Source organism: Ostrea edulis, chromosome 2, assembly GCF_947568905.1.
Source record: "Ostrea edulis chromosome 2, xbOstEdul1.1, whole genome shotgun sequence".
NCBI classification, from domain to species: domain Eukaryota; kingdom Metazoa; phylum Mollusca; class Bivalvia; order Ostreida; family Ostreidae; genus Ostrea; species Ostrea edulis.
In genome coordinates this window covers 104734507-104751335 of record NC_079165.1, presented here as the reverse complement: position 1 = coordinate 104751335, position 16829 = coordinate 104734507, and the positions used below count along the sequence as shown (strand labels likewise).

Below are 16829 nucleotides of genomic sequence, written 5' to 3'. Positions count from 1 at the left end.
TAGGATGAGTCGTCCTCCCCACTCCAGATCCGCCTATGAGAAGTTTGGTCCTCTGAATCCGCTGGATTCTGAGCGTCAATTTTATAAACAATTCCTGGTAAGTGACCCGTTTTGACTTCGATAACTTAATGTGTTGTTCTGATTTCTCATAATCACATAAATCGAATACCTTTCCAACCAATCAACGAAAAGAAAAAAAAAAAAGGTATTTAAATATACATACCCCCCCCCCCCTCCAATCAACTAAAGGACCTCGGATTATTTTAAATGCATTTGTTTATGTTGGAAATATTACAACGTATGTTTTACTCCCCATTCAAGTAAAGAACTCTCTCTCTCTATAGCTTTCATTTTGCCACGCCTTAAGAACACCTCGTCAAAAAAAAAAAAATGTAGCAACGAATGTAAGAACTGAAACCACCTCAACATATAACGTCGTTTTAACGTTGAAATAGATTTGAACTGTAAATCAACTTACCTTGGTGTTGAACAGTTGAAATCAAGATGATTTTTTAACATTGATGATGCACAACGTTGATTCAATTTTCAACTTTTTCGATGTTTAAACAAGTTTGGAAACGCTACATCTTAAATAAAAGTAGTAATTGTGTTTGAAAGTTGAAATAACACTGAAATCCATACAATTTCGACGTGAGATTGAAATTTCAATTAATATTGGTTGAATCATGACCAATTTTTGTTATTTCCTTTTGTAATTTTGCAAAAACCAACAACGATTTTGAACATAAATCACTATGGTTACTTCGTAGATTTGAGATTTTCTATCAGTAGTTATTGTTTCATACCATGACTATCTACTAACATATATCTATATTTTATTTTAGAGTGAACAGTTTGACCAAATAACGCATTTAGAAATAATACACTGCTTTCAGTCATATGCCTAAAATAAAGTCTGTATGATACCCTACCTATCAGATTTTACTCCAGTGAAAGTTGTTAAATACACAAGGGGGACTATTTTTAAGTCAAATATCAAAGGAATTTCAATGTACAATTACCGGTCAACACAAATTCGACCTATGATCAATGTTGAGATTTTAAAACCAACTCATTTTTCAACGTCGACGTGCTTGCTGGGAAATCATCACGTGAGGATAGGTTCACATAGGTTCCGTGCAGTCAGGTTTGTTTACGGATGCATGCACAAGTTAACGTTAAAGCAGTGTCATAAGACAATTCGGTAGAAAAAGAGAGTTCTAATGTTTTCAAGCGAAAACTAATTTTTCTTCTCGAAAGAAAATATCGACACGACGCAAATGTATGCTGTGTTCTAAACTGACGCAGAGCTCGGAATTATTGCAATCTACGGGCATAACGTACGATCCTCTCCCTTTTCACCTGTGGAGAGAGTCCAAATCGACGATGATATTTTGGTGAAAGAGTTCATTCTCGATTAGTTTTCAGAAATGATACTTGAAGCTTTTCTCAAATAAACGCGTCATATGAATAGACTGTCGACAAAATTGAATGTTTGGACACTTTAATAATACTGTTTGGTTGTTGACATTAAAAATACTCTGTAAATAATAAACAAGTTGAAGCTGTTCATATATATATGATAAGAGTTGTGCAATATGTCAACCATCACACCGCAATATTCACGCTTTGGCTGGAACGCCCCCTATCCAAGCTTTATTCTTCCTTTGGATGTCGGACAGCACTTCCTGCTCTAGATCGGCCTTATATTTCACCCACTTCCGGTAAACATATACTTGGTTCTTAATGTAGTCATGGGAAGGATAATTTTGTACCTGAAACATGTTAACTTCGGTAAAACATGAGTTCAACAACTCTCTCTTTCTTTCTATCTAGTATACTCGGAGAATTTTTAAAAATTATTTTCACCTTATGTTACTTTGCCCATTTACAGATATACACTGAAATTACTTTAATAATAGAATCTGCTTTTAAGTTGGTCGGAAACGACTAAAGGATCATTAACACGGGGTCGAAAACGTGTTTGTACACAATACAGTAAAACATGGAAATAGCGAATCTCTAGGACCAATGAAAAACAGTTCGTTATAATCAAATTTCGTTATATCCAATAAAATTTTCGTTATTTTCCTCTCAAAGGGGAATAAATATCACTTCGCAATAAGCATGAATTAGTTATAAAGGTGTTCGTGTTAAGCGTGTTTTAATGTATATCCGCAAGCTCACCCACCAGGTCGGTGACTATTCTGAGGACTTTGACGTCCGCCTCCTTAAGGAAGAGCCGCTTGGAGATGAGGATACACTCGGCCCCTTCGCTGACCAGACTCAGTCGTGTGGACGGAGCAGAGATTAGGGACTCCAGACCCTGAGAGAGAAAATATAGTGGAATTGGACGCCAAATTAACATAAGCTAAAATGGGTTATCATTAATTATCTGAAGATATCATTAATTCAATTATTGCGCGCAGTAATTCAATAGATACGCGCATCAACTCAATTATAGCTCTCGTCAAATGAATTAGTGTGCGCATTAGCGGGGAGAGTGTTGATATTTCGGACGGGTGTGATATTTGGACTGTCAATTAAAAAAGCATTATATCTTGCGTTTCAATAGTTATTTGTTCTAAATCTAAACTTATTTCTGAACTTGGTATATTTAAATAATCGAAAACATCTAATTATATGCCTATGTGTAACCCAGCTCTAACTGATTGATTGAAATACATGACCTTCACCATCATTACTGTAAATACCCCGGCATCCATTTTGTTTGATTGGCAAAATCAAGTCCCGTTGAGACCTAGTTTTCTAATAAAAGTTACCGATATAATAAAACAAATTATAAACAAAATCAAAACCACTACAAAAAATCATCTAATGTGCAAAAACGAAAGCATAAAATGCCATTGAAGCTCAAAATAAAAGGCAACTGTCGAATTTTCTAACTGTCTGAAGTTATAACAACATGTGTCCGAAATAACAACACAATCGTCCGAAGTTACAACCTTCTATCTGACTTTGTTTAAGTGTTAATATGTGGCATGAATAGCAAGATAAACTCCGATGGAACCCGAAAACAATATAGAATGTTCCTTGAATCAACCAATATACAACATTTCTAGGTTCAGTGGTTAGATGAGCATTTTTGAAACACATCTCGTACTGTCCGAAATATCCCCGCCTACTTCAATCGATAAAAGCAATAATTGATTTGATGCGCGCATCAATTCAATTCTTGCGCGCAATAATTCAATACACGCATTAGATTAATTGTTCTCATCAATTAAATTTATATAAGCATCAATTCAAATATTGCTCTCATACATGTAAATTTTAGAGTTCCATATAAATGATTTGATGACCTCTTTGTTTCAAATGGAGATATACCTGTGAGCTCGAAATAAAGGACACCACAGAGTCGTCCACTTCTGCTTCATACTTAGATATTTTATTGAAAGTAGACATTAACGGCAAACTGACAACTCAACTGTATGACAAACGGGATGATTTCAGCTTCTCCATCGTCAACTTCCCATATTTATGTAGTAATATTCCATTATCACCTGTATATGGTGTTTATATATCTCAACTGATTCGATATGCATGCAAGAGCTTGTTCTGCGTATAGTCAGTTTTTAAATCGAGGTAAGCTACTGACAAACAAGTTGATGGTACAGGGGTTTCAACAGTCTCGATTGAAGTCAGCATTTCGCATGTTCTATGGTCGTTATAACGATCTAGTTCGTTAATACAACCTATCATTGGGTCAAATGCTGTCTGACGTGTTTTATACCTATTGTTAAGCCGTTCTTGGCACACTGATTTTGACTTCGGATAACTCCGTTTACCTGATCAGGATATAGGGCTCACGGCGGGTGTGACCGGTCAACAGGGGATACTTACTCCTCCTAGGCACCCGATCCCATCTCTGGTGTGTCCAGGGGTCCGTGTTTGCCCAACCATCTATTTGTATTGCTTATAGGAGTTATGAGATGGATCATTGTTCGTTATCTTCACCTTGCATTACAACAATTTTGTAAACGGAACTAATGTGCGTATCATTTCGTTTAAAGAGAGCAACAATTCAATTAGAGAAATCATTAATTCAATCGAAGAAATCATTAATTCAATTTTGGATATATTGAATTGAGGATATCTCTAATAACATAATTGCTTTATCCAAGTGAATTATTGTGCGCATTAATTGTTGGTGATATCATTAAGTCCATTAAACAGAGCAATAATTCAAGTATTGCGCGCGTAAAATTGAATTAATGTGCACAATATTTCTAAAGACGACAGTAATAATTGTATTATTACGCGCGTTAATTGAATTATTGCTCTCCTTTTAGGGTCATTATAATGATCTAATTTACCAATACAACCTGTCAATGGGTTAAGTGCTGTCCGACATGTTTCATACCGATTGGGGCCGTTTTTAACACTGATTTTGACTACAGATTGCTTCGTTTACCCGATTGAGATGTAGAGCTCACGGCGGGTGTGACCGGTCGACAGGGGATGCTTACTCCTCCTAGGCACCTGATCCCACCTCTGGTATGTCCAGGGGTCCGTGTTTGCCCAACTCTCAATGTTACATTCTTTATAGTAGGAGTTATGAGATTGATCAATGTTCGTTATCTTCACCTTTTAGTCTAGTCAATCTAGCAAATCACCTCAAAGTAATTGCAACAGAAACAAACTCGATGGAATTTAATAAACAAAAGCGTGATTAACAACATACAAAAAATCGGACAATGGGAAATATTTCAAATTTAGACTTAAATGTTTTAGTAAACCATCGATATTTTGTGATGTTTACGGCACACCGTACACGTAAAGGGGAGTAACTTAACTGTGACAGTCATCGGAATAAAGTTATACACGACGATCTAAAGTGCATGTAATAAAAAACGCGATTAAACAGCAAAACAGTTGTATTAAAAAGGTGATTTTAAGACCTTCTATATACATACAATATTGCTCAGCATCTCATATTCTTTGCCGACTTCCATTCCCGGGGAACTTTCGCGAATAAAGCTTCAAAATATTTTGTTTGACCCTCTACTGAATTAATTTTAATTATAAAACACAATATTTACTTTAAAAGTTATGAATAATCAATTATAAATGAAGTCTTAAAGAATTAGTGTCAATTTACAAGGGGGAATTACGTTTGTTAAAAAAGAAAGTATGGAAAGCCATTCGGGTTAAAAGTTTCAGTTATTTTGTATCTTCATCATTTGAGCAAGCGCTTTGTATAAAAACTTTTATAAAACTAAGTAAGTAAAGTATTTTTGCTTTTCTTTTTCAAATTCAGGTTTGGGGAGTCATTCATGGGTAATAATAATGATAATAAAACATTGATAATATAAATAATAAACACTTGCGCATAGTATCATGATTTGATGTAAAATCGAGTAGTTACTCTTTCTAATTAGTCTTGGGCTCACGACCTGCGGAACCACATCTCCTAGCAGCATGCGAACAGCGCGCTAGACCGCCCGGCCATCTATTCAAGACAAAACTTGTTTTCGATAACGATGGAATTCTCACCACGCTGGCACACGATCATTGAGAATGGAAATGGGATACAGTTATTTATCGTAAATTTTAGAGGATCATACAAAATGCACATTGTGTTTGAAATGTCTATATATAAAGCACAGAAATAGCAACGAACTCTGAAATAAACATAACTGAATGAAACGGATGAAAATTTAAATTCAATTAGTTAGGGGGAGGGGAATAAAAACTCCCGTAAGTTTCTGTCATCCGACATCGATTACACTTTAGTGGAAAAAGGAAAAAGACAAGCGACTGTTGAATACCACATAATATTTAAAACATATTAATGAACATTTAATAGATTTAATGTACACTTTCATTTGTGAATAAACAGTAGAAAAGGTATACAGAGTGTTATTTATAATCGTACGTTTCTTTTCTTGTTATTCGATTAGTTTCAACATTTGTCATATTAAGTTTTAAGGGGGGGGGGGGGGTGTTCTTGGTGAAAACTATGTGAACTTAGTTTTTTGTGAGACATTGAATTTTTGATCTTGCCTCTAAGTGAAGAATATCGTTAAAACCGGACGTCTTTTTAGGAAACGAAGTTTGTCAATCCTTGCCCTTTCTACATGCATTCACAGGATGCGACACAACGTCAAGAATGTTCGACATCGGAACGGGTCCTGTATAGTCAAAATGTAGACAAATCGCGAAAAAATTCTGTATATGATTAGTTTTTAAATGGAGGCAGGCTACTGACAAACAAGTTGATGGTGAAGGGGTTTCAACTGTTTCGTTTAAAGTCAGCATTTTGCGATTATATGGTCGTTATAACAATCTACTTTGCCAATACAACCTATCATTGGGTCAAATCTGTCTGACTTGTTTCATATAGATTGTTAGGCCGTTTTTGGCACAATGATATTGAATAAGGGTAACTCCGTTTGCCTTATTAAGATATAGAGCTCACGGCGGGTGTAACCGGTCAACAGGGGATGCTTACTCCTTATAGCCCATAGGCACCTGATCCCACTTCTGGTATATCCAGGAGTCCGTGTTTGCCCACCTCTCTATTTTGTATTGCTTATAGGAGTTACGAGATGGATCACTGTTCGTTATCTTCACCTTCCTATATGAGGATTTCATAGAGAAAAAGATATATTCTGGTGTCGATGTCATATCAACTTTGTACGATGGAATACCATAGAGACACTTATAGGAGATTTGCTTTGTGAAGTATTGTCTAACACAATATCATTTTTATAAGTTCAGTCATTGCCACTAACTACTAACTACAGCTGCAGAAAAGGAGCACTGCAAGAATTTAATTTGGATCCTTCGAATCGGGGCTTATCACTGCTTTCAGCAATTCTTGTATCCGTTAAAACTAAATTACAAGTCGCGCCAGATAAACTTTTGAACGTTTTTCGCTGTAAATGCAAGGCAAATTGTGACACTAGCCGTTGTACTTGTAAAAACATGGACTGAACTGTACTGCAATTACTCAAATGATCACTTATATAATTATCAGGCACGTAGCAATAATGTCTCTACACCTTTTATCATTACATGCAAAGTTGATAAATTTTTACGTACAGAGGTCGATTTTTAGACAGATTGGTTGCCCTCCTTCCTCTTTTTTTTAAAAATAGCATTCTCTTAAACTGTACACAGTGGAAGTGTAAAATTAAACTGAGAGAACAACCTTAGCCCCCCCCCCCCCCCCCCCCCCCCCCCCCCCACACACACACACGCCATCAAGGATTTTTATAACTTTGGATTAAAATTTACTTGTCAATTTTCAGGCAATATTGTGAAATTATCTTCACACCCCCCCCCCCCCCTTCTTTAAAACAGATTACTCCTGAAATTCTCGGTATTAATTGCACAATAATTTGGATAGAATTAAACATCAAATATGGCTATACCCCTCCCCCCTCTTTCCCAAACTCTAGAACTTGACGAAGTGCACATATTAAAGATTTCTTTATTTAAAGTCGAAGAAACTGAACCTTGTTTCGACATAGATGTAGTACAAACTGTTAAAACTCAGCTTAATAAAGAATTTGGTAGCGTAAGCTTTACTACACACTGTTTGTTTTAAAATACTACATGTATTTATGTGAAACATAGGACCGGAATGGTAAGCGCTCCTCCAACTTCCGACGTAAGGGGAGTAACTGCAAAAATGTAGGTCATCCTTTACAGACCATTTTTGAAGGGGCACTTTTTTTTGTGTTAACAGTTTATTTTAATGTATAAATCTTCATGTGGTAACTCATATATGCCTAATGGACAGGAAAAAGTATTTTCTTCCAAAATCCAGTTTTTAACGATTTTTGTTGGAAAATGAAGATTTCAGCCCAAAATTCGGCAAGGGAAAATAAATTTTGGTGCAGAAAAGTTTAGTTGTGCATTTGGACGTTTTATTCTTAAATTTATAAGATCAATGTCATATCTTCTATAAAACAGTCATTTCCTATCATTTCCAGTTTTTCACTATTTTTGTTTTAGAAAAAGGTAGGTTTTCCTACCTAAAATGGTATTTTTCATATATATTGCCAATAATCTATATATCTTACTTGTTGAGCAGTTTTTAGAATAAATCCTAACTTCAATTTTTTATTGGTAGACTCAAACGTATGACAAAATGTGGGTTTTCTTCTTAAAATTTCAATCTTTAACAATTATATTCAAAAAAGCAAGATTTTACCCAAAAATTACAGTCAAGGAAAGAATGTATTCTGCTGTAAAAAAAATTAATCAAACATTTCCAGGTTGAAATTTGAGATATAAAACTTATTTTTACTGTATGTTACATAAAATGGACATTTTCTTCAATTTCCAGTTTTGAGCGATTTTCATGAAAAAACACATCATTTTACCCAAAAATTCCAATTTTCCCATGGAAATACAAAAGCCGATTTTTAATATGTTGTTTGCATGTGTTTTCTTGCATGAATAATCAAAATTTCATTTCTGTTGCAATTAGTTTGAGGTTTTGCTCATTTTTGAGCTAGATTGACTAGACTATTTATAGGAGAAATGAGATTGATCAATGTTCGTTATCTTCACCTTTTCTTTTCAACTGAATTATAGTGCGCATCAATTCTATGGTTGATATAATTAATTCATTTGAAGAGGGCAACATTCAACTCAGCAAAATTCAATTCATGAGCCCAATAATTCTGAACTGAAGATGATCATTATCCGTAAAAGAGGTCTTCAATCAAATTGTTGCGAGCATCAAATGAATTGATGATATCTTCAAATAATTAAAATATTCTCAATTAATTGAGTTTATGTTAATTCGGCATATAGTGAGGGTAAATAAAGTGGTATAAGCTGTTTTCTCTTGCTGGTGTTTGTTTTATTATTATTATTTGTATCGTGGGGTCCGGGTTAGAATAGGTCCTCAGTACCCCTTGCTTGTCGTAAGAGGCGACTAAATGGGGCGGTCCTTTGTATGAGACCGCAAAAACCGAGGTCCCGCGTATCACAGAAAGTGTGGCACGATAAAGATCCCTCACTGCTCAAAGGCCATAAGCGCCGAGCATAGCCCTAAATTTTGCAGCCCTTCACCGGCAATAGTGGCATTTCTATCAGAGTGAAAAATTCTCGAGAGGGACGTTAAAATCAATCAATCAATATTGTTCTTTGTTGTGGCAGCTGCGACGAACTCGCTATAATAATTATTAATATCTCCAATTCTCCAATTCTGATATCAACAACTGAATTGATGCGCGCTACAATTCAATAGAAGAGAACAACTATTCAATCATTGCGGGCTATTATTGAATTATTGTTCTGTTAAATTGCAAATTATCGTGCGCATCAATTCAATTAATGCGCATAGTCATTAAAGTTTTGCTCTCTTCATTGATTCATTAATTCAATTGATGCGCACAATAAATCTTTTGGAGAAGGCTACTGACTAATTAGAGATATTTTTCATCCAACATATTGTTGTAAATATAAATCTTCAATAAAATTTTGCAAGCTATAATTGCACCAGATTGATGCACCCATCAATTGAATTGATGAGAACAATAATTGAATTGATGAGTGCATCAAATCAATCATTGCTCTCTTATATTGAATCAATGTGCACATCAAAACGCTTATTGCTCTCATCAATTGAATTGATGCGCGCATTAATTCAATTAGTGCGCACATCAATTCAACTGGTGAGAGCAATAATTGATTTGATGCACGCATCAATTCAGTTATTGCTCTCGTCAATTGAATTGATGATAACTTTGTCACAGAGACATTTTTATGCCTCTATTGGGTCTCTGACACACAAGTCCAGTACTCTACCAAACGAGCTAAAGGGTTAACCCACTAGAAAGAGGTAGTAGGAATTCCATATCACTCACACTATCACATCTTCATACAATTAAAGATATCTTCAATCATTTGAGTGTATGTTAATTCTGGAACCCCATAGTTATTGTCCTATACGTACAAAGACTTGTCCTTTCTTTAATTCCGATATCTGAGCGTACGCCGTGATTAAAGGATCAGGACACCGCTTACGTTCCACCCACTCCTGGAAGAAAGCGGAGAGTTTCATGTACCATAACGATAAATTGTATTGAACTTTTAGTAAGACATGCACATCTATCATCCCATACCTCTTCGTAATCCAGAATTTCCTCCATGAGTCGTGGTTTGGAGGACTTGCTTCTTCGATCAGACTTCTGGGATTTTTTATGTGGATCTGAAATATGATTTATCGCAAAATAGAAATGAACCCTAACCCTGTCGACAAAATGCCATCCTGTTGAATTTGAAATGAATTCTGATAACGGAGTCATACCAGCAGAATGCCGCCTTCGTCCCACCTGGTTATCGTTGTCAGCTGAAAGTTTTTCTGTTGTACTTTCTGAAATCTACATAATGTTAAACATGATCCCAAATTCAATATAGAAATAATACATGTATTAAGAATGCGTATGTAAAGGCCTCTACCTACCGACAGTTTCCCTGAGACGTTGCTGACCAGTTTCTTTCTATCAATAGTTCCCGTCAGTATTCCAATCCGAAAATTGTCCTTAGAGCTGGTTTTGTTATCGGTCCCTGTGATGTAAAGTTCAAACCGCTATAACCCTGGTCTACTATGCAATGCATCATGCGTTTCTTTCACACAATAAACCTCATAAGACATCGACAGTCCGATGTATTGCAATGCGGTCCTAAAATACTGTACTGCAATACCTTTTTTTTCAATATTGGTAAATTGGCAGACACTCTTTAAAGGTTAACACATAAGATAGTTTATATACTTTGTGTTTTAAACTACAAATGGGCTTACATAATGATATTTTTTTCAATAAAAAATGATGGACTCCAGAAGGCAAGAGGAAGTGAAACCGTCCAAAGACCGCCTGGAGACGGCCTGTTGAGACCGAGATGACGGAGATGGGCCTAACTTGGAGGGAATTAGGGAAGAAGACAAATACAGAGAGCATTGGAGGAAAATAGTCCTTGTCCCATGTGCCTCCGGGTGCAACAAGGACTAACTAGGTAGGTAGGTTGGAAGATAACGAACAGTGATCAATTCCATAACTCCTACCGGTATAAGGAATACAAAATAGAGAGTTGGGCAAACACAGACCTCTGGATATACCAGAGGTGGGGTCAGATGCAAAGGAGGAGTAAGCGTTCCTGTCGACCGGTCACACCCGCCGTAAGCCCAATATATCTTGATCAGGTAAACGGAGTAATCCGTAGTCAAAATCAATGTGTAAAGAACGGCCTAACAATTGGTGTGAAACGCATCAAACAGCATTTGATCCAATGATAGGTTGTATTGGCAAACTAGATCGTTATAACGATCACAGAATTTGCGAAATACAGATTTTAAACGAGACTGTTGAAATCCCTGTAACATCAACTTGTTTGTCAGTAGCCTGTCTCGATTTAAAAACTGATCATACGCAGAACAAGCTCTTGTCATTGCAACGTTACACATGCATTTCAATACAGGTTAAAATATCGCGATACAAAAATTGGTAGCAATACCGGGGCAGCCTTACGTGGACATGAGTCCATGGCGTGGATCTTTTTCATTGTGGTGTATAGCGGGAACGCCTCTTCTATCTCAGGATCAAACATCTTTCTGATCCTGTCTGCCCGCGTCTCTGATTTCCTGCCTTGGAAATCGCTCACAATTTTACACTTTCCCTGAGAAGATTACATATATCTTACAACTCGCTTCTTTTTTATTTTAGTTTGTGTCTTTTAAACGTGCATTAACATTTGAAAATTTGCATCTTACCGCTTTTACTACGATAATGTATTTGCTTTCTCGACTGTCTTTGACTATGACGTCATCAGGTCTGTAAAGGTATTTGCAAATTGGAATAGAAATAATTCGTTTGATAAGCCCCATAATTTTACTCTTGTTTTTTTATCAAACCTAAAGATAAAATGAACAATGACTAACTTGAAAAACTGGTAGAAAAACTGACTGGGATTGTGCTGGAAGGCTTTGTCGCAAGGAAAGTCTTTGAACAGCATCAGTGATCTAGATGAATGATAAAATTTCATTATGCTGAATACGTATCGTATTTATGATGTATATGTAATCGATTTCTCTTACTTGCAGAATTCCACGTGTTGCTCTTTTTGTGTTCTCAGCGGCTCTTTGATGATGACATCGAAATCCTTCAAAATTTACATCACTGTTTTAGCGAAACTTCAGATGATTAGAAAGATGTGCGTAATATTAGTAATTATAGTGAACACCGCCATTGTCTATATACCTCTTTCAAAACGACCAGAAACTCACACGTTGTTTTACAAATAATGGACGCTGTTCGGACACCTCCGTGTATTAGTGCAATTTCCTGAAAAAGGATCGGTATACTTTTGAAGTAAGTGTCAGACTGATATGAATACAAAACTAAAAATTTAGACAATGTTTCCGTCTTTCAGCGCTAGATCATTTATTTACTCCGAACGTTTCTCCGCCGTTGAGTTCGTGAACTGTCCGAATGAACTTATTTCCGGTTCTTGGATCTTCGTCTAGAATGTTTACAATGGCTGTCCCGGTCAACATGATGTAGAACATGGATGGAGGGTGACCCTGCTTCAAAATCACACGCCGTGTCTCATAGCTAAAAAAAAAACAACCCAATAAACGTCATACCAGTATTTGTGAGTAGCATGCATTATACGAACGTTCTTCTGAGAAGCTGTAATATCCATGTCGTAGGTTACCCGATGTCGTATGGGTGAGTATGGATTGAGAGTGTGAGTAGCAGGGTCTGAACTTCTGATCCCCCAATAATACTAACATGATTCCCTTTTACCAAGAATGTTTGGGGTTAAGTTAGACTACAAATGACCCATAATTGTGAGAAGAGAACTGAAAATATGAGAAAGTCACATACAGGCCGAGTTCACTTGAACCATCAACTTACGAAAACTGATGATATATAATCCTGGTCTCTGCATCTCGTTCTGATTGTGAACGTCAGTGTGTAAAGCACTCAAAGTGCTGTCGAACGTTGATACTAAGTCCACTTATCAGAAGTGGCATATATATATATATATATATATATATATATATATATATATATATGTAAGACTCTAAAGTGCGATGGTCGCTCCAAAGTGCGATGGTCACGCCAAAGTGCGATGGTCTGCGCCAAAGTGCGATGGTTTGTTAACGTTAAAGACGCCAATTTGCGATGGTCACGCCAAAGTCCGATGGTGCGGTCCGGTGTTCAGTAACGTTTGTGACGTCATGTCATTGTGACGTCATTCTTAACGTCTTTCACAATGAAACCGAAGAAATGCAACTCGGACGACAGCAACGGCAAGGTATACAAGGTTGAGGATAGTGAGAACGGCAAAGTACATTTGTTGTCGAACTATCTTCTTCGCCCAAACATTCTTTGATTCATGATCATTTATTACTTGCGACGTACACGTAGATCTAATAAAATCCTGGGAATATGCTATAATGCAAAACATTCTATACGATTTCGCGTTGGAAAGTTTTGTGTTTAATAACACGACAACTAAATGGTAATGAAATAAGTTGAACTTCTTATTTTTTATGCATGGATTTTGCACTGATATTTTAGTGAAACAACACACGGTTGGTACAGTATGTACCACAACACTGTGTCGTTTACAAACCAATGGATTTCGCCGTGTCACACCATCGCACTTTGGCGTGCCAGACCATCGCACTTTGGCGCATGAGTGTGGACCATCGCACTTTGGCGTGTCACACCATCGGGGTTTGGCGCAGACCATCGCACTTTGGAGTCTTACATATATATATATACATGTATGAGAGAGAGAGAGAGAGAGGGAGAGAGTGTGGGAGAGAGAGAGAGAGAGAGAAGCGACAATGGTCGATTACCTCTGATACTGCATACAGCGGGCCAGTTGTATCTGTGTGTGGACGGGGTAATCCTGGAAGGAGGTGTTGTCTCTCATCAGGGCCATTATCTGTCAAATGAAGCACACTACGTAATACTCGGTTTATAATGAGACACGTGCTGCTAAATGACGGCTTGTCAGCACTTACCACTTGTATGTTTTGGAGAGTTCTCCTTTCTTTAGGTATGAACAGCAGATCTTTCAACTTGTCTCTCAGCTGTATTTGATAGAAAGTACAAACACATGCTATGCACAGTTGTCTATAATCTTTATTTTGTGGTTTCCATAAAACCATTGAAATGCATGCACCAACTCAAACTTCAAACTCCGCAAATTATCATACAGTGACGTACAAATCCGTCTTAAAATTTGAAATAAATTTCCAAACCCCCCTGATAAAGATGTTACTTCAGTTTTTATAACTTCCTTGATATCTGATTCCTTACTGGTTCAAACTTTCCGTACGTGTTGGGATTAAAGGCGAGGACTTGATTCATGTCATCCCGCACGTGGATGTACATTTCCATGAAGGACCAGTCCTTTGTGTTCGGTTTCAGCGTGTATCTGGGAAAATGTGGAGATTATACAGGTATCTATACACTGCAATATACATACAGGCTGAAATATGAAAGGAATGTGAGGCGTGATAACATTGAATACCTCTTTAGCCATATCCATATCCCAGATACAATCAGGACACTTTTGGCGATTCTTCTGAACTTGACTATACGCTGGGAAAACAAAAAATACCAAGTTTTGTGCATAAGAAGACCAGGTTTTTTGTTGTTGTTGGTTTTTTGTTTTGTTTTTACTCCAGGTCGAAATTGAACAACCTACAAGCCACCATGGAATAAAATTGAATGTGAAAATAAAAACAAAGATAAAACGGGACAAACCTATTATGATCAGTTCAAATATTTTGAGTAAATTACATTTTTATGCTTTTCAGAACGCAATTCTTACCAAGATGGCAATAATAGTGACACAGCAAGTTTACCACATTTCAACAAATTGCACCCGAATATCTAATCAGTCGGTTGTTTTTCCAACATCGGGGCTTTAAAACGGAAGAAAAACGTTACTCTGGCTCAATGTTGAGTCAAGGAACATGTTAAAAAAGCGATCTCTGTTATCGTGTATGGTTAGTATCGATTAATTCACGTGAATGTAAGAAGAAAAACCAGAGTAAACACAAGATAGGATTCGAATTTCATAATTTTCAAAATTAGAATTATTGCTGTGTAAAATTTATGTGAATGATGAAATCAAATAAACCGTCAAGCTCGTTCATTAGAAATTCTCAACTTATTGAGAAGAAATCTGTGGTGCTTGTCTTTGGAATCATATTACTTACGTAACTACCATAGTACAGATATATTTCATAATGGCAGTCAACAGCAAAGACAAAATCATCGGCACTAACCGGTTCCCGTGGGGACAAATCCTCTTTCGGTGAGGGTGTGGGAGGACACAGGACGCTTCTCGTGGACATCCTTCTTCTTTGCAGACGACCAAGACCTCGTCTCAGAATAGAAAGATGCTGTTCCGTTGTGATTGACGTCACAGAACTCCGACGAGTGTCGTTACAGACAGACATAACCGAGCTTCGACGTCGAATTGGCGAAACTCGACCGGAACTCCGGATACTCGTTGCGCCAGAATTGACAACACATTGTTGTTTGATATTCCTTTGAGATTCCAAGGGTCGTAGAGTAAATTCTTTCAAAAGAAGTTTGTACTGCGATTCTGCCTCTGATCGAACCAGGGAGGTTCCCAATCGGACGATAAAGTCTGGAGTGTCTCTGTCATCAGATTTGCTGTCCGAGAGATTTTCACCCGGATCCAGGAGATGTGGAAAGTCCAAACTTTCAATCGGAGTAGACGTCAGCAAACGATCCTCGTCAATCGAAGTCTCCATACTTAACCGGAAGACAATAAATATGCCTTCACTCTGTGGAACTACCGACGTTCTGTTTTATGTGCCTTTGATTGGAGAGGTAATTACAGAAAGATAAAGACTTTCTTGGTTTGATAAGTAAACATGGGACATTTTGTTAACAGGTTACGCATTATCCAAACCCCAGAACAGATTTATTGGTCATTTATAAGTTGAATGGGCGAGTTACTCTGGAGAAGGACGATATTGTTCAGCCTTTATCTTTGAGAAATAACAGTTTCTCTTCTGAATAGTTCGATACATCAAATAGAAACGTTTATCAATGAATATCGTGTTTAATCTTTCTTTTTATCGGATTTAAATTGAATTTGGCAGTGTGGTGGCATAGTAAACGAAGAATGCATTGACACTGCCGTAATCTACTAAACATTTCCTTTTCATTCCGTTTAAATTTTTTCTAAACGAGTTGTCAATTGTTTTTTTTTTTAACAAGGGGGGGGGGGGTCTTCCTTTCCATTAATTTTTTTTTAATATGACACTCTCGCCATATCTTGCGAGAAATCTGTCTAAAATCAATTGCATCAAACAAATGCCTGTAACAAATTTCACATCTAGCTGTCCACTAATCTCGGCCGAGATTCGGCTTGGTTGAATATTTGGACTATAAACGCCTTAGTCCAAACATTCAGCCAAGCCGAATCACAGCCGAGATTAGCTGCTCACCAGATTTTAATTCGCTCCTACAAACTTCCGCTAGAAATCCTCTCTATTCGAGGAGTATGTTTGGTCCTAAAGACTACGAGGATATTGAAATGACATCTTGCGTTACTGAAAAAAAAGTCAGTATTACAGAATATATTTTCATATCTACAGCTATGGATAAATTACGCAAAATCACAAAGAAAGCTAAGGTCCAATGTGTTAATTGTAAGGCAGGTCGTATTACTTGACCCTTTTTTGAAATTGAACTTGCAACCTTTTCAAAGTTGCCAATACATTAATAAGCACGGATGCAAAAATTTATTGTAAAATGTACATTTTCAATGTTTTTGCCTTG

At 36.9% G+C, this 16829-nt stretch overlaps 1 protein-coding gene across 2 annotated transcripts; it reads right to left on the bottom strand.

Moving 5' to 3' along the window:
* Positions 1 to 1487: 1487 nt before the first annotated feature.
* Positions 1488 to 16099, bottom strand: LOC125667329 (cyclic nucleotide-binding domain-containing protein 2-like). Of its 2 annotated transcripts, none has more exons than XM_048900830.2 (17): positions 15299 to 16090; positions 14536 to 14606; positions 14322 to 14439; positions 14024 to 14092; positions 13856 to 13944; positions 12434 to 12596; positions 12243 to 12326; positions 12080 to 12144; positions 11924 to 12004; positions 11756 to 11816; positions 11514 to 11661; positions 10451 to 10554; positions 10295 to 10367; positions 10110 to 10195; positions 9941 to 10024; positions 2192 to 2326; positions 1488 to 1775 (listed from the first exon to the last, which is right to left on the bottom strand). In XM_048900830.2, the coding sequence occupies exons 1-17, from the start codon at positions 15791 to 15793 to the stop codon at positions 1623 to 1625; spliced, it is 2079 nt and encodes a 692-aa protein (XP_048756787.2). In that variant the 5' UTR covers positions 15794 to 16090; the 3' UTR covers positions 1488 to 1622. The 2 variants fall into 2 exon arrangements, with proteins under 2 accessions (XP_048756787.2, XP_048778121.2); XM_048922164.2 differs by having other exon boundaries at positions 1621 to 1775; positions 2188 to 2326; positions 15299 to 16099.
* Positions 16100 to 16829: the final 730 nt, after the last annotated feature.

Coding starts and splice junctions, on each gene's coding strand:
- LOC125667329 (XM_048900830.2), bottom strand. CDS start 15,793: ATGGAGACTTCGATTGACGAGGATCGTTTGCTGACGTCTACTCCGATT. Junction 10,368..10,450: donor ACGTCTCAGGGAAACTGTCG/GTAGGTAGAGGC, acceptor AACATTATGTAG/ATTTCAGAAAGTACAACAGA. Junction 1,776..2,191: donor TCAGAATAGTCACCGACCTG/GTGGGTGAGCTT, acceptor AACATGTTTCAG/GTACAAAATTATCCTTCCCA.